Source organism: Lates calcarifer, linkage group LG4 (assembly GCF_001640805.2).
Source record: "Lates calcarifer isolate ASB-BC8 linkage group LG4, TLL_Latcal_v3, whole genome shotgun sequence".
NCBI classification, from domain to species: Eukaryota; Metazoa; Chordata; class Actinopteri; family Centropomidae; genus Lates; species Lates calcarifer.
In genome coordinates this window covers 9,916,722-9,940,104 of record NC_066836.1, presented here as the reverse complement: position 1 = coordinate 9,940,104, position 23,383 = coordinate 9,916,722, and the positions used below count along the sequence as shown (strand labels likewise).

Genomic DNA, 23,383 nt, shown 5'->3' with positions numbered 1-23,383 from the left:
CTAGTTTGAAATGCATCATCCTAAAAAAAAAAAAAAAAACTGTCTGAGCCAGTTTGAACTTAATGAGTATTGTTGCTGCAAGATGCTGCCTGTTCGATTAGACCAAATGAAGAGGTTTGGCTTTCCTGGAAATAAACTGTCACCCACTGAGGGTAAACTAGAATTTTATCATTACAGTAAAGGCCGGCTCAGACTGACCTCAGTCTGCACAAACGCTGACTATGTGGTGCCACGGAGGAGAAGCTGTCATGCCAATCATACATTAAGACAAGTGAGATGATTTATCTGTCTGAAACTTGAGGGCGAATTGTGAATCAGTTCAGCTCTCTCTATGTATTGCCCTATTACCTCCCCCAACTCCCCACCCCACCTCTTGCTCCCTCTCACTCTCTCTCTCTCTCTCTCTCTACTCTGCTGATGGGAGGAGCGCAGCTCAGCTCCTCTCTGTATAAGAAGTGTTGAACATTGAGCAAGGGATTTTACACAGCTACTCAGGAGAAACGAAATGATCTGCCCTGGAGCCGCAGCAAAATGCTGGATGGACACCTACTCCTGGGATGGTTATCGTTCACAGTTATAGTGTATCTTCTCAACTTGCCTGGACCAACCGCAGCATATTTCGGGTAAGGACTGAGAGGACATAACACAGTATGTCCATGATGATGATGATGATTTCATTGATTTGATTGGTTCCTGAATTACTAAAGCTGGTAACAAGTTTTTGTCTTTTAGCCCACTGAAAACTGCCTTACTCAGATAAATCGTTTCAGTAAGAGCGAAACCAAAAACAAAGTCATTAATTTTGATTTATGTTAAGTCATGTTTAGATTGCGCTCGTATCTGCGGGTCAGTGAGGTGTCACTTGGCGGCGGTTGCGCAGCGCTCAGCGGCCTCACAGCTGGTGGCGGCTGCAGCAGGTTGTCCTGCACATGATTTGGCCTCGCCAAAGCTGCTGACAATTAAGTTTTTAGTGTGTAAAGTAGTGTCAGCAAATATCTCAGCAGGCAACCAAACTCCTGCAGCCTATCAACACAGCATCTATTATAGGTAGATGAACGCAGCCTCGGAGTAATGTTGGCCGAGGAGGGAGAGGAGAGTTCACCCCCATTCTTTCCCTGACAATTGAGCCAGCGCCCACTGTAAAGTTACCCCCCCCCCCGGCACGTTTGAATGGCAGGTAGCGGTCGAGTGATTATTTTGCACTTGTTAAAAAAAAAAAAAAAAATCATATCCTTAGTCGACTCTGAAAACAGCCGCGGAGCGAAAGGTGAGTGTATATGCCTTCAGACTCAACAGCTGGTAACAATAAAGCAAATCTGACTGACTGAACTGGTGGCCGAAACGTCTGCTCAGCTTGCACAGAAAATTCCCCCATCCAGCATAAACATCACACAACTCCGGCAGGGGTTTTTCTGCTGCCTCCATCAAGTTTAAAAAACACTTTGGAACACGTGTCGGGAAATTAATCTTTACCAAAAAAAAAATCTAGCGTTTCATGAATCATGTCATATACACAATAATGTTTAATTTAGAAAGAGCACAAGGGTGTATATTTCAAAGTCAAGTCATTCCCAGGGAACGCCTTGGATTTTAGGTGTAGCCCACTATGACCTCCACTTCAGAGTGGCTACTAATGCACTGAGCTCCCAAGTCTGGTCTGCTCACATGAAGTGCACTCTCAAGTTTTTGCTTCTCTGTCTCAGAGGAACATTTTCAGAGCAGGGGAAGCCCAAGGTCATTTGAATGAGGTCAGCATGTCAGATGAGAGAGCAGCCATGTTTCACCTGGAGTTCAAGGGTTTTCATCCAGAATTTTTTGGTATAAAAGAGAAAAAACTGACACCAAATGTTTTAAAATTGACTAAGCAAAATGTGAAATCTATCAAAGCGGCATCTCATACTAAGCAGAAACGAACTCTGGTGGGGTTTTTTTCTGTAGTATCTACAAATATCTGTGTTGATGGGTGTTGTTAGTGCTCCCTTTGGCTGCAAACAGCGCAGAGGCGCAAGGAGACAAATGGCCATAGACTGTGGAGTGATGACACCCGAGGCCTTTCCAGCAGAGTCAAATTTATGGTAGGTATGGGTGTTGTGCAGGATCCAGGGGTGTTAGGTGATCTGGGAACTGTTGTGAATCTGCAAGGGAGCACAGTCCCCTAAGGGCCCGTTAGACTGGCGTGTTAGACCTGTCGACCTGTTGAAGTAGGTTTTACTTAAGAAATGAGGGATACAAGTCTCAGGAAAAGCTGAAAAAAGGCAGACAAAGTACACAAGGAGGAGTTTTGGAAGAACTTAAACATTCTCTAGATATTAAACTGTCTGAGTAAACCGGATGGTTGTAATTTACACACAGGTCTTCACATCTCTGGGTAAATGTTGTTCTCTTGGGTGTTGCACCAAAGTCTTGGCACTCGTGTTTGGAAACTGGGTGATGCAAACATGGTGTATGGCACCTGTAATAGCTCTGTATGCTGGAAATATCGCAGCCCTTCTCAGTAAAACGTCACCATCTGTAATGCTCATGCATATATCAAGTACTTTCTCTGTCTCTGACTCTTGTCTTTGGTTTCAATGCTGCTCTAAAGTTGCATTAGAAGGACAAATGTAACCCCCCACACCCCTGCTCCCCTGTTTTCTGTCTCCCTCCCTGTTGCAGTGTCGCCCTTGGCAGGCAGTGTGTATTAAAGTTGACATGCCAAATTGGCACTCAGGTCAGCCTTAATGGTCCTAATGGTAATGCATATTTACTTATTCAGTTAGCACTTGTTTTCAGTTCCCTCTGTCAGTCTGTTCTCTATCTGTGGCCTGTGTAGTGAAGAGAGACATGTGGTATTACGATACTCCAGATTTATTGTTCTGCGGCCCGGTGAGGAGGGAATATGAATGAGTGTCAGTGAATGATTTAGCCCTGCAGCTGAGGAACACGAAACACACTGAAAAAGCCTGCACAGGTGACACAGATACAAAATGCGACTGCCCCCGTGGCCAGCCTCCCAGAAACTTGACACCGGGTGACACTCCGAACCACAGTCCTGCTTGAGCTCTGACTGTGTGACACGCTAACATAAACCTGTTCAAATAAATATTCCACGAGCATGAGGCATCCTAGGGCCTCCTGGGTACTGATTTACTCAAAATAGAGGGTCAATGTTGCATACCCAATTTCCAGAGTGCGGTGGAGCGTAAGTGTAACATAAACACAATCTCTCCTGCCCATAGTCTGCGCAGCCGAGGGTGGGGTGGGATTCCTGGCGTAGTCGAACACCCGCTTAAATTGTCATCCTTTGCCACAAGAATGTGAGCACTCATTTTCTTTCCCCTCAGCTTGTTGTGGCAGGTGTTGGTTCTGCTAAATCCGTTATCATCAGAGTTTGAATCAGACATGTTCGCCGAGCTTTCCTACGTAGGTTTTTGGCACCTTGATGAAATATTGCATAAAATGTCGTGGGGTGGGGGGAGTGACTTGTTTGCCGAGCTGACCCCATCACAGGCTCGGAGTGCGGTCTGACACGACTCTGTTGGTTTAAATTTGAGTTTTGGTAAAAGGCATGTCATTCTGCGGTCTTGTAAACTGCGCTGAATGTGAGTCCTAACACTGAGTCAAGAGTTTGTTTTTATTTAGTTCATGTGCGACATATACAGGAAGGCTGCCCACAGTCATGCAGCTGGGATTTACCAATCACTGAGGCACCATGGCATCCGGAAGAAGCAAATATAGCGGTTGCTGTTACTTGCTATTTAATTACTGTGATATCCTTAAACACTCTATCATCAGTTTGTTCCTGAAGCAGAGCTGGTGCCCTTTCAGATGGTATTATTGTTTTCAGCGCTCCATTAAGTGAGGCAGGATGCCAAAAACAACAGGATAACAAATGGGATGTGTGTAAATTTACTGACGAGGAGTGATTTTTCAGTATGCAGCTGTAAAAGTTTTTTTTATCACTGTGCTGAATTAGTTCCTGGTGTATATCAAACGGCGGTGTGTTTTAATGTTTTAAAGGAGCCTCATTTCTTCAGCACAGAAATGTTACAAGTTGTTTTTTAAGCGGCTCCATGTAAACATTTCCTCTGCTTCCCTCCTCTCTCTCTCCCCTCCCGTCCTCTCGTCTTGCCTGCCCTCATGTGCGTGCCGGCATCCCTGCAGCGGTTTGCGGGGAGCTGCTGGGTGATTACCACTCATTAGGAGCAGCAGAGTTAGTGTGGGCTCAGGCTCTGGCGTTGCCTGGCAGACAGTGGTGACGGGCGTCTCATTACTGGGCCTTAAGGACTGATTAGCCCTGACGTGCAGCAGGGCGGGGAGCGCCATTGATAGAGGGATTTCCCAACTTCATAGGATATCCTGTGGCCACAGCCACACCTCAAAGGGTATCACTTTACCGTGAGCCAAAAAGATAGGATTCTCTCAGCACTGGTGCTGTGTGACCATGTAGTGCGGTGAGATCACGCATGACCTGGAGGCTTAGATAACAGACCGCATGGGCTCTGAAAAGAGAGAGCCTTGTTTTCTTTATATTTCTGTTTGATACATCCGGATTTGAGCTAAGCCGTGCTTTGCTTTGAGTGCTCTGCTCCATGACACCCCACCACCACCACCACCACCACCTTGGAAAGGCCTGCCATGCCCGTGGATGCCACAGGGTGGTGCAGTGTCTTCCTCTGGAAGGAATTGAGGACGGTCCTCAATCAGCACTTTATAACCTTTTTTGTGTAACAGGAGGAGAGTGGGAAATGAAATGTGAAAACATCAAATCTAAAGGCAGCCAAGTCTGTGTAAAAATAATTCAAGAAAGGAAAATAGTTCTACGTATGCTCAGTTGCGGTCAACCTGCATGACATGTACAAAGTGTTTTAACTTTAGCTTACAGAGCAAAAATCCACCTCTCTGCACAGACTAGCATGACTTCTCAAAACTGAGTGATGCACAGTGTTTCTGTTTATTTTACAGGATGAATCATCAGAAACAGCAGAAGCTGGTACACACCTTTGTTATGGAGGTTTCAGCGGTGTCTGTAGTAGGTTGTTATGGGGCTCATACTGTGTAATAACATGGTTGAACTGATTATTTTTGAAGATTACACGGTTCGTTGGGGCTTTTAAAATGTGTTTGGCTCGCTCATATCCTAAAGACTTACAGTTCTGGTGTCATCAGTGCGCCGAAAGAGACCGCAGCTAAGACATATTTGATTATAAAAGGACGGCAGCTCCAGCTCAGTCCCACCAGTAGTCAACCCGCGCACATGATTGGTGGACAGTCAGAAGATATGGAAGGGAAACTCCCACTGAAGGAAACTCTTGTTGGCCAAACTACACGCACCATGATGATCTTTGCAGATGGAGCTGGAGACATGGGCAATTTGCAAAACAGGAAAACTAATATAGACTCAAGATACTTTTAGTGGTCAGGCATTGATGAGATGATGCTAGTTAGTGAGACCGCTATGTCCTGTGTTTTCCATTCTTGACCACAGCCGAGGTCTCTCTGCCTGGTCTGTGGGGATAGAGGAGACATGCCACTTGACATGTGCCAAGATTAGCAGATTGACAAACCCTCACTTAAGGTTTTGGTCTTCTAGAGAATATTTGTTCTCATGTCTAACTCAAGGAGATGTTGAAACATTTGGTCTTTTTTTTATTATTAAAAAGTTTGTTTTTGCAGCAGCCAACATGAAATCTAGGTTTTTAATCTCATGCACCTGTTTGCAAAGGATGAAAGAAAGTTGACCAAACCTTTTCAAAACTGTAGGGTTAGACTTTTAATGCACTTTATCTGGATTGTCATCTTGCATAAACATAATCCTATAGGAGCCTGACCTGACATATGCTCAGATACTCCACTCACATTTGTGTGTTTGCCAAATGGGCGGTTATTATATAGACTAAAGTTTGCCTCAAAAGGCATATTTGTCCATAAAGACTGAGCATTTGCATGAGAATGGACACAGTCAGACATACACTGACACGAATGTGCCTAGACATGGTGTACGTTCTCGGCTGTGATTAAGCTTGGCGGAGTTTTCATTTCATGTCAAAATCAGCCCTATTTGCATGACTTTCATCTGGTTAATGCTGCTTTAGTCGTACGTTGTCAAGAGTCAAATTATCTGTCTCCAGGCGATAAATGAGCAGTGTGTACGTGCTCGGAAACTCACGCTACAGGGGAATATTAACGTGTTCTGTTTTAAACTTGGAAATTTACTGTCATGGCAGTCTTGAGCTTTGATATTTTACAGCAGATTAAAAACAATAACACGTTGCATTTTTTTTGGTTTTTGCGTTTTGAGTTCGGTCAGCCTCTCAGGAACAAACTAATCTTTCAGTAGTAAGAATAAATAACCGTTAATGAACTCAGCCACTTGCAGTTACTGAGGCATGAGTGATTCAAAACAGCTACTGTTTTGTTCTGGATTTTGTGGTTTGACTTTGCATGCTCGGTTTATTCACAGAAGTGCTTTTGCCCAGTGTAACAGAAACGAACAGACCAGACAGTTCCAGTCTCTGAATACATTTAAAAATCTGCTTTTTACACTGAGCAGTCACAACATTAAAACAAGTTACCAGATTCAATGTTGTGGCTGAATGGTTTAGGTATATATATATAATGTGTATATTAATCCACCATTCAGCCACGACATGGAAACCAGTCACTGGTGTTAATGCTGTGCCTGATCGGTGTCAAACTGCACAAAGTTTATAGTCAAACTGTTGTGCTCACCCACCAAATCACCGTAGTCTGGGTCTTGTGTCAGCATGTGCGAATCGGTGAGAGCTGAGTACAGTATGTGTGCCTGAACGTGTTTGGTGCGTCGGTGCGCTGGTACAGGACTGCTCTGTGCCATGGTGTAGGCTAGAACAGGGGAGTCATGCGGACACTGCTGCGCGCCCAATCTGTGCCAGTCACACAGTGACTATAACTGAGCTGCTGACCTTAGAAGCCTTGAGTTCTCACATAGCAGTTAAACCTCTTACCATGCCCCACACTCCCTTTCCCAAACCCAGGTCCTGTAGTCCCCACTGCTCAGCTACCAGCACTCGCATTCATGGCTCTGGATTTAAAAAATTAGGCTGAACGGTACCTTTCCCCCTTCTTTATGAATTGAAAAAGAAAGATATTTTTATAGTGCAGCTTTTTGAGTGGAAAAATTGAGTTGAGAATCCACTGATGAGAAAATATGCCTAATGCATAATGTCATTTACATTTAAAGTATCAAGAGAGTGCTCGTCCAGGAACTTGACCCGATCAGTCAATTAGTGGGAGTAGTCAGACACAGCCTAATGTGGGCTGTAAGTGACCAGAAGGGACAGCAGATGACATAACTCTGGGTCATATCCTGTTAAGTCATACAAGATAGCAGACTCCCCCCCTATCCTCATGTTGTGGATAACGGTGCTTCTCAACGTTGCTGGACATTCCCACTACGCAGAAAGTCTCATTACTCAACTAATAATGACTTACTAAGTCCCAGACCCTGCACAGCTTTGTTTTCAAAGTCGTTTTGTCATGTTACTGTACTGTGTCAGTCACAGCTTGTTAGGAGTAGTCACAACACCCAGTGCTTTCAACCAGTGACTAATCTTATTTTAGCCTCGTACATAATCGTTTACTCTTTCCCCTATTTCTGGTTTTAATGAGTCGGAGAACGAACGGTGTGTCACTATGGAGAAAACGTCCCGAGTTCAGAGCAGGATTTCTTCCCTTATAAACTTCTTGGAGGTGGACAATAGCCCGGAGACTCCCTGTACCAGAGAGCCATTCGAAACTGATTCATGGTTTCTTCAATTATTCACGTCTAAGCTGTGGAGCACATTGTCAGCCATAGTTAGAGTGGGCCAGAGGGAAAACACCACACACACTCACATTCCTACTACCTCTGGCATGGCCTGGGCTGTGATACACCAGATGGGACTTGGGCAGGGTGGTCTGAAGTTCATCCAACATTTCTGAGAAAAGCACACACTTTTTTCCCCCCTAAAGGAGCGTTTTAAATGCTGCAAAGGCAGGAGGAAAAAGTGAAGGAGAGAAAAGGAGATCAGCACTGGCGAGTTTAATTTCCTACAAAAACTCAGCGTTTCATTTAATGAATTACACTCACAATTCTTTTTTTTTCTTTTTCTACTACATGCAGATTAATCTCAGGTGAGCGCACTGGTTTGTCAGCTTCATGATAGGCGAGCTGCTCCAGGACACATGTTCATGTCTGTCATTGTCTTGTGTAGGTTACACTCGTAGACAGCGGGTGGTTTTGTCTAGAGGAGGCTTTGTTGTGAGCCAACAGCTGGGCGGAATGATTGGCATTCGTTTAGAGTAATTGACCAGTGGGAATAGGGGGAGTTTGGAGAAAAGGAAAAAAGGGGGAGGAGGGGTGGTGGTGGCGGGGAGAGGAGGGGGGTAGGTTGTGATCTAGGAGACACCAGACCACACAACCTGCAAGTTCAGGCTGATGGAGAAACTGCGGCTTTTGTTGCTTTTTCTGCCTGGGCGCGTTCAGCCACGACCGACTCTCGTAGGTGTTGACTTAAGGTTATAAGTGCCCACATGCACATGCACACACACAAACGTTACCAGCACCTGTTAGTCTGGTGGGGGTGGAGATGATCAACAGACACTGGATGAAAAACGTTTGCTGCTTTGCTGTTTTTGTTCATATCTCCACATTTGAAAAGCAGCACAGTGCCAGAAATATGTTGGCTTTGATAAGTTGTTGTAGTTGTTTAAAATCTTTTTTACAGTGATTGTGCTCAACAGTTGGAACATCTAAAACAGCTTTTCCTTTGGAAACACAGTTATCGATCTTGACATCGTGGGTTTTGGTAGTTTTGTTTTTAAAATATGACTGTCAGCTGCAGAAAGCAAAAATATTGGACAAGTGAAAAAACATCTAAATAAGGCAGCAACTAGAGCCCACTTTTTTTTTTCCAAGTTGAGAGTTTAAAAAAAATCTGTGATATATTGACCAATAGTCACTTTTAAAGCCTATCATGAAGAAACATTGTGATAAGGTTCCCTGAGGAATAATGACCAAGATAAGTACTGAGGGGGATGTTTTACAATTGAAAAGAAAACTTGTCAGTACAAACTATGTCATGGCCAAAAGGTTCTTCAGTTTCTTGTTTTCTTGTATGAACATCTGCAGTAAGCTAAAACAGGCCGACATGTCATCCCTTTCGATGTTCGAGCTGTAAATAATGATTCCCTTTTATTACCAATCAACCTGTCAATTTTTTAAGGGTTAGGTCATGTTTATAAAATGACAATTAAGTTTTCCAGAGCCCGAGGCGACAATTAAAGACTGTTTTTTCGTTGAGAGAAACAAAGCCCAGAGATACTCACTTTACAAAGATATAGAGGAAGCGAATCCGCATTGGAATGAATGTCATTTTTCAAAAATGCTGTGCTTAAATAATTCACACTTTTCATTTGTTTTTTAAAAAATCCATTAATTGTTTCAGCACAGCATCTGCTGTTTGTAAGGTTTACTGCTTGGACTACTTAATCCTTGTGAGATCAATCTATACCACATGGAAGCTGCCATTTTTTATATATGAGTGTGTGAGTATATGAATAACACCAGCAGTTACAAAGCTATATGTGTTTGTAGCTTATACATGTAGCAAGCATTTCATTTAGGGCAGGAAAGTTAAAGTAAGAGTGATGATATTTTTCCACAAACTAAGATTTTAGGTATCATTACACCTCTTTAAGTATTTACATACCAAACCTGTGAAGAACGAGCAGCATTACTAGCTGAGGGTCACTTCCAGGACTGTAATGTAAAGCCAGAGTGGGGGTGATGATTGCAAAGTTTAGTGCTAGTCAATGATTTCCTTGAGAGATCGACTATGAGGCTCCGCCGTGTGAAATGAGGCGTTTTCACTGAACCCGCTGCATTGGAAAATGTATATAAAGTAAATGTCACGGGCAATGGGAGGTGCTGACAGGTAGAGCGAAAGGACCAAACAAACGCCAGCGTTACTAAGTGAAAGACAGTGGAGGAGGCGCAGCGTGAGAGCGGGTCAGCGGTGTGTGTGTGCGTGTCTGTGTGCGCGCGTGTAGAGTGTGTAGAGGCAAGTGTGTGAATGGAAAGCAAAGCTGAGCAAACATCAGCAAGAATCCCACCTCACGTAGGATAATAATGAGTTTTATATGTTGGTGTTATATTCCACGTGTAATTGGTGTTGCTGTGCCAACACCTCAAACAACACCTCAAACAAAAACACCTACAGAAAAAAGGCCATGATGTGTAAAGTTTCATGGTTTTACTTTATAATTCAGTGTGGTGGAGATACTGTGGCGGTTCCTGCTCTTCACACGTTCTTTTAATCATGTGCACCCTTTATGAAAAGCGTAGTCTGTGTTTGATACCACTTCGTATAATTGTAACAATTGGGTTTTTAATGTTTAATAAATAATTTTATAAATATTAAATATTTTTTTTCTTTTCCTTTTTTTTGAGAAAAAAAGAGCTCTGGGAATTTGCAAATGGCACCTTTTTTTCACTGTTTCCTGACATTTTATAAACCAAACAAATAATCGATTGATGGAGAAAATGATTGACAGATGAATTAATAATGAAAGTAATCACTCAATGCAGCCCTAAAATGTTGGTAGTCAATTAGTTAACACTCTGTAAGTTGTGAATAAATTGATTTTGATACAGATCCAATGCAGCCTTTTTGTCAAGGAAGGCAATACATAATGTGGTCGCACGGTTCAGATTTTTTACAGTCTGGCAAAGTTGTTGTTATTAATAACTTGTAACTGATCTATAAAACAGTTGAGCTTAACTGAATTATCAGAGATGACATGTGGCTGTGTTTTTCCATTTTCCCTCATAAAAGTGGTCATCGTTATGGGAAAACATGATAATGATTTCCGTTTGACCAAAGATTTCGAGTTCAGATTCGTAATGATTTTTGTGATTCAACCACTGCACTGTTTTCCAGGTCTTTTTTCCTCTAAGTGAGTTGAATGGGTTCATTCTTCAGCAAACAGCAGAGTGATAGTTTTTTGTTTTTTGCAGATCACCATATTGGAATGTGTTGACCCCTTCGGTGTGACAACAGGGGTCACAGTCCTGCATCCAGTGAAAATATTATCTTTAATTTCCTTCAAATTTGAATTAAAGAGGAATGATTGACATCCAATTCTATTCTAAGTCTTGTAAATATCAAAAAAGTGTATCCACTAATAGTTCTAAGACAGAAGAAATGGAACCAGTGTCTATCTGTGATACAACTGGTCTGCCGCAGAGTGGAAACATGCACAATAGCATAGTAGTGTCTTCTCTGGAGACGTGAAGAAGTCTTTCTCCGCTCTCAAATCTCTCCCCTCCACACTTTGCCCTCAGGCTGTCTTTGTAACTAGCCAGAAATATGCCTTTGTGTAAAAAAGCCGCAGAGACAGTAGCGCTGAGATCAGTGTCATGTCATCTTTGGCCTCCCTCCAGCTCCGCTCAGACCATCTTTTTGTGTCAGACAGGCGGACGTCACACAGACAGTTGAGGCCTGTCACTCTGATGGTCTCTTGTTTTGGCAGGCATGTGGGCTTTTAGAAGATTTGACGCTGATACGTGTTACTATGCATGTCTTACTGAGGAATGTGCGCGTCATGTTGGTGGTATTGAGTGAATACACACAGACAGTGCAAATTTTCAGATGCATACAGTAGTAAACTGTTTCGCGGTGTAGCGTGAATTTCAAAAATATCCCAAATTTTTCTTCCAGACTGTTTTTTCAAACAAAGCAGGTACTCCACGTGGCGCCATCATTCAATCCCTGACTGCTTGCTTGCCATAGAAATGTTGTGGAACGATTGTCAGTCATATGTAACCTAGTGGGTCAGCTGGATTTGTTTGTTTTGGCACTTGGAATATGTTTCCTTGGCATTGTTACCACAGCGTATTTTAACAAAGCATGAAACAATTACGAGGAAAATGTCAGTTATGCGGAGAGAGATGCAGTTCTCGTGCATTGTGAATGCCTCGCTCTTTACGCCTCAAACCATACATTTTTTTACTCTCTAAGTGTGTTGGGGAGAGCAATCTCTGTCAAGACACAGCTTGCCAGGTTTCCATTTGAAAATTCATAGCTGTCAGACAAGTTAAGGAAAGGCAAACACGCTTTGTAAAGAGGAAACTGTTTGACCCAATCTGAAAGCAAATCCTGATGCCTCCTCTTTGATTTGACTGCTCAACTAGGCTATGAACGCACTGCAAAGACAATATCCTATAGCATATGTGAACTATTAAGTCCACTGGTATGAAGCTGAGGACTCAAGGGGAAACATTTCAGTCAGTTATTAGACTTAATAAAACAAATCTCTTGTTGAAGAACTCCTGTGACCCTCTGCTAGAGACTGAAGTGAATATGAGTAGTGACAGAATCTTCTGTGAAAAACAGTAATGAAATAAAAATGTAAGTAATGTGGATCAGCGATCAACACTTATGGTACATTAACTAAACCGGTGTGGACACCCAGCAGGTGCTCTGCACCTTTACAAAAATATTGTAGAATAATTTCTTTTACGCTGCTTGGCTGTATTAAACTCTGTGGCAGGTTTCCCATTAGCTGTGGTTACTCTTCACAGTTGGACTTTTTAAAAATGTAGTTGGCTGTATTTACACTTTTCACACTCATGAAGGGATGAACAACAATTCCAGATTGTTGATTTAATGATGTCGTAATATTATAATACAAACTTCTTCTTGTCTATGATAACAAGCAAATGGCTATAGAAACTAATATAACATATAGGACAATTATAAAATTCATTTTATAAGGTTAATTGTAAGTTTCGTTTACCATCAAGATCAAATATATATATATGTGTGTGTGTGTGTGTGTGTGTATACACCAGAGATTAAACGTAAAGTCTGATTCCAAGTACATCACTTGGCCCTATTTTAAGCTAAAAACAGGACACTCTGAAGTATCTTGTTCGTCAGACTTTCTGTAATCTGCTTCCTTTAACTGTCATGTACTGTCTCCATAAGACACTCCCTACAAAGCTGGAAGCTTTAATCCTTGACTTAACCCACTTTTAACATGGATAAAAATGAACACTACAACCTATGCCAGATCCAAAAGGTCAAAGTACTGCATTTCCTCAATGCAGCATTAAGGGAGGTGTCAATCCATGCACAAAAGTGTCCTTCAAATGTCCAGAGTCTGTCTGTAAAGACACGTTGGCCTGAGGACTTTTGTGAGTTCTGTAAATCCATTTATTCTTCAGTTTCACTTTAAGGGTGTAAAGGAGGCCAGAAATTACACATAATGAACAACTGCAGTGCCAATCCTGTCAGTTGGTGTGACCAAAATGGTCACAGGCTGACAGTCATGTCCCCTGTGTGTGTTTATGAAAGTAATGCTCTGCTTTCCCCATCACAACCTCAGAACGCTGGTCGTCTGTTTTGCCAGCTATGTGGCAGTCCCCGCTTTGTGTGTTTTATATATGCTTCCCTTAAATAAACTGACGAAAGGAGCGCGAGTCTACCACATGTTCTCCATACCATGTTTAGAACTGAAACTTCTGCTTGTTATATTTCAAATGGATTGCAGCTTTAAGATCCCAAATACTGGACTTTTGTTATGGGGATTCTATAATGAGAGTGTAAATCCTGCTGTGTGATCGTGTTTAAATCTATACAAGTAAGTGACATTCTCCCCTCAGGATGTGATATAAATATTAAACCAAGTATCTGCTGGCTACTGTTTCACATGCATGTGGTGTGACTGTCACGTTCACTGCATGCCATTGTTTGAAATATGTCTCCATACCAGCCGCTTTATTAGTCATAATTTACGTATTATAATCTCCAAAATTAAGAGCACTGTGGGCTGCTGGATCCGTGACTTGATTAGTGTGATGTAGATGTGAAAAAAATTGGGAACAAAATGGTGTCAGGAACCTTATGAAAAGAAAGAACTCTTCCACCTCTGCAGAGAATTTGCTCTATACACAGACACGCCTGTGCTGGAGGTTGATCTCAATCTCCAGCAAATGCTGAATTCCCCTGAACATTAACCACTGAACAGCTGAATTCATTTGAACATTAACCAAACTTTTGAGCATTATATGCCCCAGCTGTGCTTCCTGTGCTGTTTATGTAGTATATCTTTGCAACTCTTATTGTTTATCCAGGAAGGTCAGCATCCTGCACTTTATTGGATACTTTATTAAGATGTATCCACTGCCTCTCTGTGCACTGTTTGAACTGACCCGGCTGTGTCTGTGATCTTTCCCTCCAGGTTGACAGGTAATGAACCGTTGTCTATCCTGCCACTGAACTCTCTACCAGAGGAGAACGTAGGCAGGGCCCACTACAAGCTGTGCGACCGGCTCAAACTGGAAAAGAAGCAGCGCAGGATGTGCAGACGAGACCCGGGCGTAGCTGAGACCCTGAGAGAGGCCATCACCATGAGCGCCCTAGAATGCCAGTATCAATTCCGCTTTGAGAGGTGGAACTGCACCTTAGAGGGGCGCCACCGAGCCAACATACTAAAGAGAGGTATGAGCAGATGAAAATGTCATTTTAAAGCCATGAGTTGTGTAAAAATTAGATTTTTTTTCTTAGTTAATGCATCTTCTTAACTCCATTTCCCCACTTTTCCCTATCCCTCTGCAGGATTTAAAGAGACAGCCTTCCTTTATGCCATTTCCTCAGCAGGCCTGACCCATGCGATGGCCAAAGCCTGCAGCGCGGGACGCATGGAGCGCTGCACGTGTGATGAGGCCCCGGACCTGGAGAACCGCAAGGCGTGGCAGTGGGGAGGCTGTGGCGACAACCTCAAATACGCTAACAAGTTTGTCAAGGACTTCCTGGGCAAACGCTCCAACAAGGACCTGCGCGCTCGCGTGGACATGCATAACACAAATGTGGGCATGAAGGTAAGCTTGAATAATCAGAGCATGATGATAGTTTGAGAAAGAGGCACTACATGGTAGCTCATAATCACAGAACCACAGAGAAGTTATCAGCCAACTGCAGTTCCCCTTAGCTCTAGTGTTTTAGCACCTTTCAGCTCAGTGTTTTGTTCTGTTGCCAGCCAAAACAGGAAGCTGTTGTTTGAGAAAAAACTTTATGCTACCTGCCCAACAACCAAACCACAGATAAAGTTAGCGACTAGCTAGTGAACATACCGTAGCATTTGGCAGCTCGAGAGACAGATATCTCTCTCACTAGTTGAGAGGAGCTTAAAGGAGAGCAAATGTTGCCATTACATTCATAAGGTGGCCAGAAACAGGACTCCAAATGAATGCTAACGTATGCTGGATGTGTAAATAAATGTATGTTTGCTAATGCATTCACCATATCAACTTGACAGTGTGATAGCATATCAGTTTTGAGTTTGCAGATTGTGTCATGACCCCCTTAATGGCCAAAAGATCAATCAAAGTAGATTGAAGTTTTCTCTACTGTAAACCTTTCATACAAGAGCTGTATTACTGGGGTTGTGGAGTTTCAACAATGTGAATGCTTTCCAGGCACAAAGAAGCTAACAAAAGTCAGTTTGCTTGACCCATCAGAAAGACTGAATATCTCAGCCTTAGTGATTATCGTAGCTTGTCTCTGACTTTTTGACGGCAAGAGTATTTTATATGCTGATATTTTTTTTAGAACATTAAACTATGACTCAATGTAAGTGCGGCAGACAATTATTCATGTACACCTCAGCGATGTTAGAAGAATTTTAGGGAGTTACATTCAGATGGAAGAAAAAAATATTCCTCAATAACATTTTAGCTGTAAATTTACTCCATCTGTCATTTTTATTTGCCTTTTATTAAAGTAATAATTTACACAAGTGAAAACAACAATACACACATGAATATAACCAGGACACACTCATAAAGAAACCAGTTTGAACAGGGCCAGAGTTCATTTGGAGTCGCAGACAGTGTTTAAACAGAAATGTTGGCTAATTGCTCATATGAATCAGTTAAACGGTGGGAAAACTGTGATAATACAACACTGTCTGAGTTCTGAGCAATTATGTAGACAAACAGCAATGTGAAGTGCCAGCTCATTGTGAGCCTTATCCCGGATATACTGCGCTACCATATCTTTGATTTAGCTTTTGTAACACTGGAGTTTAAACATTACAGTGCTGGTAAGTGACTGCTGTCCAAGACAAAACACACTGTCCAGATATATAGTTAAAATGACCAAAGAGGAATTTAATATGACCACAGCAGAATGACATTGATAGAGTTCAACATGGGGCATCTCAGGAGAGTGAAATTACTGAAGAAATGCTGCTTAGTTTTGAATCATCTCCATTAAAACTGGAAAAAAGAAACCCAAACTGATTAAAGTAATTGCTACTGTAAATTTGGCAAAATCTGAAAGTGCTCATTAGTCAATATTAGGTTTTCTCTTTCAGATTAGATAGGCAACAACTCTCAATTGTGCTCTGGCACAATTCAGCAATTGTTTGTGGTGAGCAAATATGGGTTTTTCATCTTGGAAGTAAAGTGAAAAAGAGGGAATGGTCTTAATCTGTCAAGCCAAAGCAAACTAAAGGTCTGGAATCATTTGCTTTTACTCGGCTTTTCTCATATTGTAGCCATTTTCATTTTGGTTTTCAAAGTGAATTATAGCAGAGGCACACTTCCCAAATGTTAGCAGACACAAAACTCTCCCAGAAGACCAATGCAGGCTCTTCCTTTTCAGCTTGGCTCTCCAAAATCCAATCTCTCAGGAGATTCTATTTGTGATAAAAGATTTACAACATTGTTTTTGCTCTTTTTTGTGATTTGCACATGTAGTGAGGTGTACCGCATTCATTCAGGATGAATTCCCCACACGGGAGGACGAGGCTGGAATGTGCTCGCCTCTGCATCCCCCCGACATTTAAAAGCTGACCTATCAAATTTTCGTGACCTGCTGGTGTGATGAATATGCACTTCCTGTTCCCCCCGATCTCTCTCACAGTCTGAGAAAAGAACTGTTGATGCTATCCAAACCCCATCTAAGACAATGTGTTATTGTCATTGATTTTTGCACACACACTGCTTTTGACATTGTGGTTGATGCTTAAGTGAACCTTGGCTGACCGCTAAGAGGTCAAGTAGTGTTATAATAACGTGTAGTGGTCTTTTTAGCTGACAATCTCGATGTTTCACTTGCAATTATGTATGATTTTGTATAAGAGAGAACTTTCTTTACTATTCTTTTCCCTTCCCAACTGTTTGCACGAGTTTCCCTCTCTGTTATTACATAATTACCACACCATAAGATGGGTTTAGAAAACACATTAACGGTCAAAGGACAAGAATATAGTGCACAGTGCATGGCTTTCTGAATGGATTGTCTATATGTGGGTGCTTCCAAGCAATAACCTCCCCTCACTTACCATAATAACAGTTATTGAGTTTAATCAAAATGTCATCCATGGCTATCAAAACAGAATCAATCCTCCCACCAACTATTATTCACTTACTCTTTTATATGAAGCCTCAGACAAAGTGTTACATTGTTCTCTTTTAGTTCACAAGCAATAAGCAAAGCCTCTGATTTTCCCCTTTTATTATAATATCAAAAAGAGCAGTGAATGTAATAATTTTCCATTATATATCTATGTGCCTCCCAAACCACTGCACTCCACCCTTATCTAATTGTGAACATATTTGGGTAATCTGGCTCTTTGAACTGCTGCTTACTAAACAAAGGCTCATTAAATTGCATAGCTTTCATTGCATTCCTTCAGTGTTTCATGGTGGTTAACAGTATTGCTCTGCCTCTGAACCAGGTAATCAAGGCTGGAGTGGAGACCACTTGCAAATGCCATGGCGTCTCCGGCTCCTGCACCGTCCAGACCTGCTGGAGACAGCTCCTGCCCTTCCACGAGATCGGCAAGCAGCTGAAGCAGCGCTATGAGACCTCCATCAAGGTTGGCAGCTCCACCAATGAGGCGACGGGGGAGGGAGAGATCTCCACAGGCCGGAGCCAGCAGCCGCAGCCCCTGCCCGGCCTGAACGATCAGATCCCTCGCACTATGGACCTGCTCCACATCGAGGACTCGCCCAGTTTCTGTAGACCCAGTAAGTACTCGTCGGGCACGGCAGCCCGCAAGTGCTACAAGGATAAGAACTGCGAAGCTATCTGCTGCGGGCGAGGCCACAACACTCAAAGCAGGGAGGTGACCAGGCCATGCCAGTGCCAGGTGCGCTGGTGCTGCTACGTCGAATGCAAGCAGTGCACACAGAGAGAAGAGGTCTATACCTGCAAAGGGTAAACCAGTCGCCTGTGAGTCCCAGTGGAGCAAGTGAAAGATGGTCATGTTGGAGAGGTTATGGAGGAGCAGTTGTTTTGTTCTCAAACAAGGTTTTGCTTCCACTGTCGGAACAGTGTCTGAACAAACAAAGAGGAGCGAGCCGATGGAGAAGCAATAAGCACTTTGAGGGATTTCTGTGGGTTGGGGTTCAGAGGTCCTGTGACCCCTGCGTCTGGGGTTTGCAGAATTAAAAACCTTCTCAGACAACTGGGTCAACATCTCAAGCTTTTTGTCACGGTGTTGCCTTGAAGAAAGTAGCGTTTATTTTCCTATTAACAAAATCCATTCATCCATCTTCACACAAGAAAACAGAAAGAAAAACAAAGATTAACATCCAGTTGTTGACGATCCAATTCAAGGACAATTAACACCAACAGACTGGTTTCTGGGGCCTTGCCCCAAGAAGAATAGCGTGTATGTGTGTGTGTGTTTGCCAGTTTTTACGTGTGTGTTTGTAAGTGAGCACGTGATAGATAACGCAGAGGGCGGGGGTTCGAATGACGACTTTTATGGCAATGAAAACCATATTCAGAGACTGCGAAAAAAAGACAGGGTGTAAGATTTACTCTTACTCTTACTTTTCACGCACATATTTACACTCACACACATTGTGTGTTTGCATATGTATGTACATAAATTCAGTTATATTGTAATGATATTATACAAGCCACTTATCTAACTATGTTAAAAGAAACCACTAACCACACAAATGTATGTTGTTTGTGTGCTCTCGCTCGTTTTTCTTTTTGATTCATGTTGACAAGGCCCTTTGGAAAGCAGCACACTTGTGTCCGTCGTCTTGCTGTGGATAATTTATAGATCCTTTGGGACTACTCCTTCACAGGGAGAAAACAAATTCTCATTTTTTCTTTTCTTGTGTAATATAATATGAAGCTGTTAGTAAATGCATTAACAGAATATAACTAAACCAGTCAGTTTAGGCTATTCTCAGCCTTGAGCGAACCAGTGTTCAGGGAATAACTTAAACCACTATAACTATTTGGATAAAAGAGAGAGAAATAGTGCAAATACACATAATATCCAAGATGGAGATGACAATGGCCTTGTTATTATAGCCAATACTGTTGCAACAGGTGATCACTTGACCAGCAAACGGTCCATGTGTGACTCAGATCAAAAAAATTGTGGAGCTCTGCAGAGCTTAAATCACTTATTAGGACTTTTTTTGTTTAACTTTGAATACTTTGAAGTTGTAAAGAAAACTGTGGAGAACAGGAGGAATGTAGCCCCCTACCATTTCACATCCTTCTTTCCTCTTCAGCTGCCACGATTTGATTGAGCCATATTCAACATTTAGACATGCAGTTTGTACAGTTGGAGCTGCATCGGTCAGTCCAAACAGTGTGGGGCAACTGAGACGGAAATCTAACTTGACACGTCTGCAGGATTGCTCAAGTGAAGATGAAAGCATAAGCCTCGTAGCTAATATAAATATATTTTATAAGACTAATATTTGCGTAGTGTTTGGCGAATTGAGTCCGAATGCAAACATTGGGGGTTTGCAGATATGCTGTCTTCGTTTAGAAGTCAGCGTTAGTGTTGAGCTAATTTGCGCTTTCATATTGTTGCTTGGCGCACAGTGAGACAGTTAACACAATGCAGTATACTGAAGCCTGCCATGCAACTACACCGACAGTTTAAAGCAACAGTCTGACATTTTAGGAAATACACTTACTTTCTTTATTGGCAAGAGTTAGATAATTGATACCATTTTCATGTATGTCTGGTAAATATAAGGCTACAGCTAGCTTCCAGTTAGCTTAGTTTAGCATAAAGAAACAGAGGAAAACAACTAGCTTGGCTAGGCAACTCCCAGTGAAACTACAACTTTTCTTTCTATTTGCAGATTGAAATAATAAATTTAAATTAGTTACTTAAATTACTTAAATTAAGTGCTAGAAGATGGGTTTAATCTACAAACAGAGCTAGGCTAGCTGTTTCCCTCCATTTCCATTCTTTATGCTAGGCTAAGCTAACTGGCTGCTAGCTGTAGTTTGATATTCATGCTGATATGAAACTGGTATCGCTTTTCTCATCTAATTCTTGGCAAAAAAAAGCAAATACGCATATTTCCCAAAGTGTCAAATCATAAGACAAAACCGTGACGTTGAAGGTTTAATTTCACGAGAAACGCCTCTGTACACACAAACAATGCAGATTATAATATTTCATTGAATTCTCAGCACTTAGCTCCTGGGAACATTATGTTATATACTATAAGATATAGGACCTTATATGCCTTGTTTTCAATGGGTGTGAATTAACTACTGAGTGAGGGACCCAGCTTTGTATTATAGCACCATTCACGCACTGAAGCCCAAAAGCCCTTTAAAGTATTTAAAGTTCTGTATTTATGGATACAGTGCAGTGCAGAATCTTTTTTTTTCTTTCTTTTTTTGGAAATTGTAAATAGCAAAGGTTTCTTTTCCTGTGGTATAGAGACAAAAGTGAGGCACATGTTCAACTCTCACAAGCAACTGAAACAGAAATTGGTAGCAATAAGAAGCGTACACACAGCTGCTGTAACAAGACAGATTGTACAGCGCTATAGCACCACACCAAACATCCTTAAAAATGGCTAAACAGATGGTTTAGTGTTTAAAGATGATTATCACGATATGTGAAATTAAACCATCATCCCCTACAGCAAAATCATGCTTTAGGAAGAGAGGCCTGCTTGGCTTATTTGTCCTGAGGAGATGAATTCCAAGCATTTTGATATGAGAAGGCATGCCAAATAAAGACTGGTCAAAACATATACATAGAACTTTGCACGCTACATGGAAACCATAATAGCTATGCTGAGACTCGAAGCATAAATGCCTGCTTCCCACAGCTTCTGGTGTGTGCGTCCTCCACACACACACACTCACACTCCTCGGCCCAAGCACACTCTACTATTGAACGGATTCAAAACAGGCATGACAGGAATACCAAATGCACACTGAGTGCATTTTTGTTTGTTTATAGATTGTACATAGGCCTAAAATTTCTCCCGAGGAGCATGATGCAGCAGCCAGTTGGTTTTTTAGATGTCACAGTCGTCCATATTCTCAAATCCAAAACTCTGCACTGTTTAGTCGTCAGTGGATCATGTACAAAATTCTATTTTGTAGAAAAAAATAAAAGATAAATTATTTTTAAATATATTATGAGCATGTGTTTAGTGTAAATAACGTCAAAGTCTAAATTGATTTTATATCCTGTATTTTTTACTCTGTTTTTCTTTTGGGTGTTTGTTCCTTTTTGGGGGTGGGGGGGTGGGGGGTGGAGGCTTCAAGAAGCAGTGTATACTTTAAACATATTTCATTTCATATCTCAATGTTTGCTGTTATCTAAGCACTAACAAATCCTAACAAATTTAGAATCAACTCACACTTAGCTGTCTTTCATTCATTCATTCACACAATACTGAGACATTTCTGAAAGTATTCAAACAAAATCACAGTCATCAACAATATCTTAATAGGATTTGATCTGTTTGTATAATCGACTGTTTTGTGAATAGACTCTGGCTTTGTAATGTTGGCCATGTGACAGTATAAACTGATGATGTTGACGATTGCATCAGTGTGGACTGGTTTATACTCACCTTTGGATCACTTTACATGTACATGTACTTTTTGTTAGGATTTGTGCTGTGCTTGTAAAACAAAGATAAAACACACCAACACGTTACCCTTTGTGATGATACTACACCAACAAAGCTTTGTCCATGTTCACTTATTCATGTCTTATGGGAACCCTAAATTATTTTCCTCTACCTCATGTGTATAGCTTGTAGGTATAAACAGATCACAAATGACTGGTAAGAATGTATTTAAGTTATTTAACATCTTTGTATAACAAAGGCGAAAAATCTGAAATAATAAATGAATTTTTAAATTATTTTATGTGTGGTTTCATTCTTCTCTTCAAGTTATGATATTACAGAAATAATGGTCTTTTATTAGTGATTTTCAAATGGGACTCTTGTGCAGTTCTAGAACAATCAGTTGAATAATAAGTCAATCAACAGAAAATAATGTTGAAAACTAATTAATCAAATGAGTCATTTATGAAGTTAATTACTAGTGGGTTTTAGATTATATTTTGGTAATGACTATTTTTCTAATATTTTCTAACATTGTACTAAATCACAAAAAAATGAGCGAATAAATAACTGATAATCAAAAGAACAGATTTTGAAATTATGCAAATAACAGTTCTAGCACAAAATCTCAGGATTAAACAACTGTTTAACACAAAACATGTTAACTTTTGCAAAAGTTGCTAAAAATGTAGTAATAATGCACAAGTGACTTTCATGACAGGCTACAAGGTGCCCAATGTACAGAAAAAAATCTAAATGATCATAAATCATGGGAATACATGGAACATATTATCTGCTGGTGACTTAATATGAATTGTACAGATAATGAACCACAAATGTGACTATGGTTCAGTAGAGTGGTACAGTAGAGCAAGTCATCTAGTCATTGCAAGGTTGTCAGTTTGATCCTCCATTCCACATGTCAAAATGTCCTTCAGCAAGACACCAAACCTGGCTGAAACCATTTGGTTGTTCCTAATGGTTAGACCAGCACCTTGTGCTGTGGCTCATTGTGTGTGAATGAGAGGCAAACTGGAACATTTTAGACCAAAAACCCAAAAACACAGTCATTGAGGGTTTTCCCACTTGCTACAGCGGCAAATGTTATGGGTAGACAACGGGAGGTGACCATAAGGTCTTCAGTTCATTTTCCTGGACTACTGGGAAAACATCTGAGGCCCACCTTTTGATAGAAGAATAGTGACTGAATCAAAAAAGCCTTCCTGCTGTGTAATCAGACATCATTGATGAGGTTAAGTTGTTTACAGGAATTGGATACAGACATTGTTGGATTTTCGCAGTTTCATGCAGGATCTCCCTCAGGTTGCTATGACATTTTATATTGATTTAGTGTAGAGTGATTATCAAGGCCTCAGTCATATTACACTCCATACCGCCATGCCAGTGATGTTTTTACTTCAATGTCAAACAAAGTTACCATGAAACTAATTAGTGTGAGATGTTTCTGTTTTGGGTTTACAGTGTTCGGACATAACG

At 41.4% G+C, this 23,383-nt stretch overlaps 1 protein-coding gene across 1 annotated transcript; it reads left to right on the top strand.

Moving 5' to 3' along the window:
- The first annotated feature begins 465 nt into the window (after positions 1-465).
- On the top strand, positions 466-22,182 carry wnt9a (wingless-type MMTV integration site family, member 9A). The gene is made up of 4 exons (XM_018676357.2): positions 466-623; positions 14,245-14,504; positions 14,622-14,884; positions 17,749-22,182. Exons 1-4 carry the CDS (start codon positions 532-534, stop codon positions 18,232-18,234), a joined length of 1,101 nt encoding a protein of 366 aa, XP_018531873.1. The 5' UTR covers positions 466-531; the 3' UTR covers positions 18,235-22,182.
- The last annotated feature ends 1,201 nt before the right edge of the window (positions 22,183-23,383 follow it).

What these genes read in the sequence shown, in the direction of transcription:
- wnt9a (XM_018676357.2), top strand. Translation starts at nt 532, where the DNA reads ATGCTGGATGGACACCTACTCCTGGGATGGTTATCGTTCACAGTTATA. An exon ending in CCAACCGCAGCATATTTCGG is followed by an intron (nt 624 to 14,244) that starts GTAAGGACTGAG and finishes CTTTCCCTCCAG; the next exon opens with GTTGACAGGTAATGAACCGT. An exon ending in AGCCAACATACTAAAGAGAG is followed by an intron (nt 14,505 to 14,621) that starts GTATGAGCAGAT and finishes ATCCCTCTGCAG; the next exon opens with GATTTAAAGAGACAGCCTTC.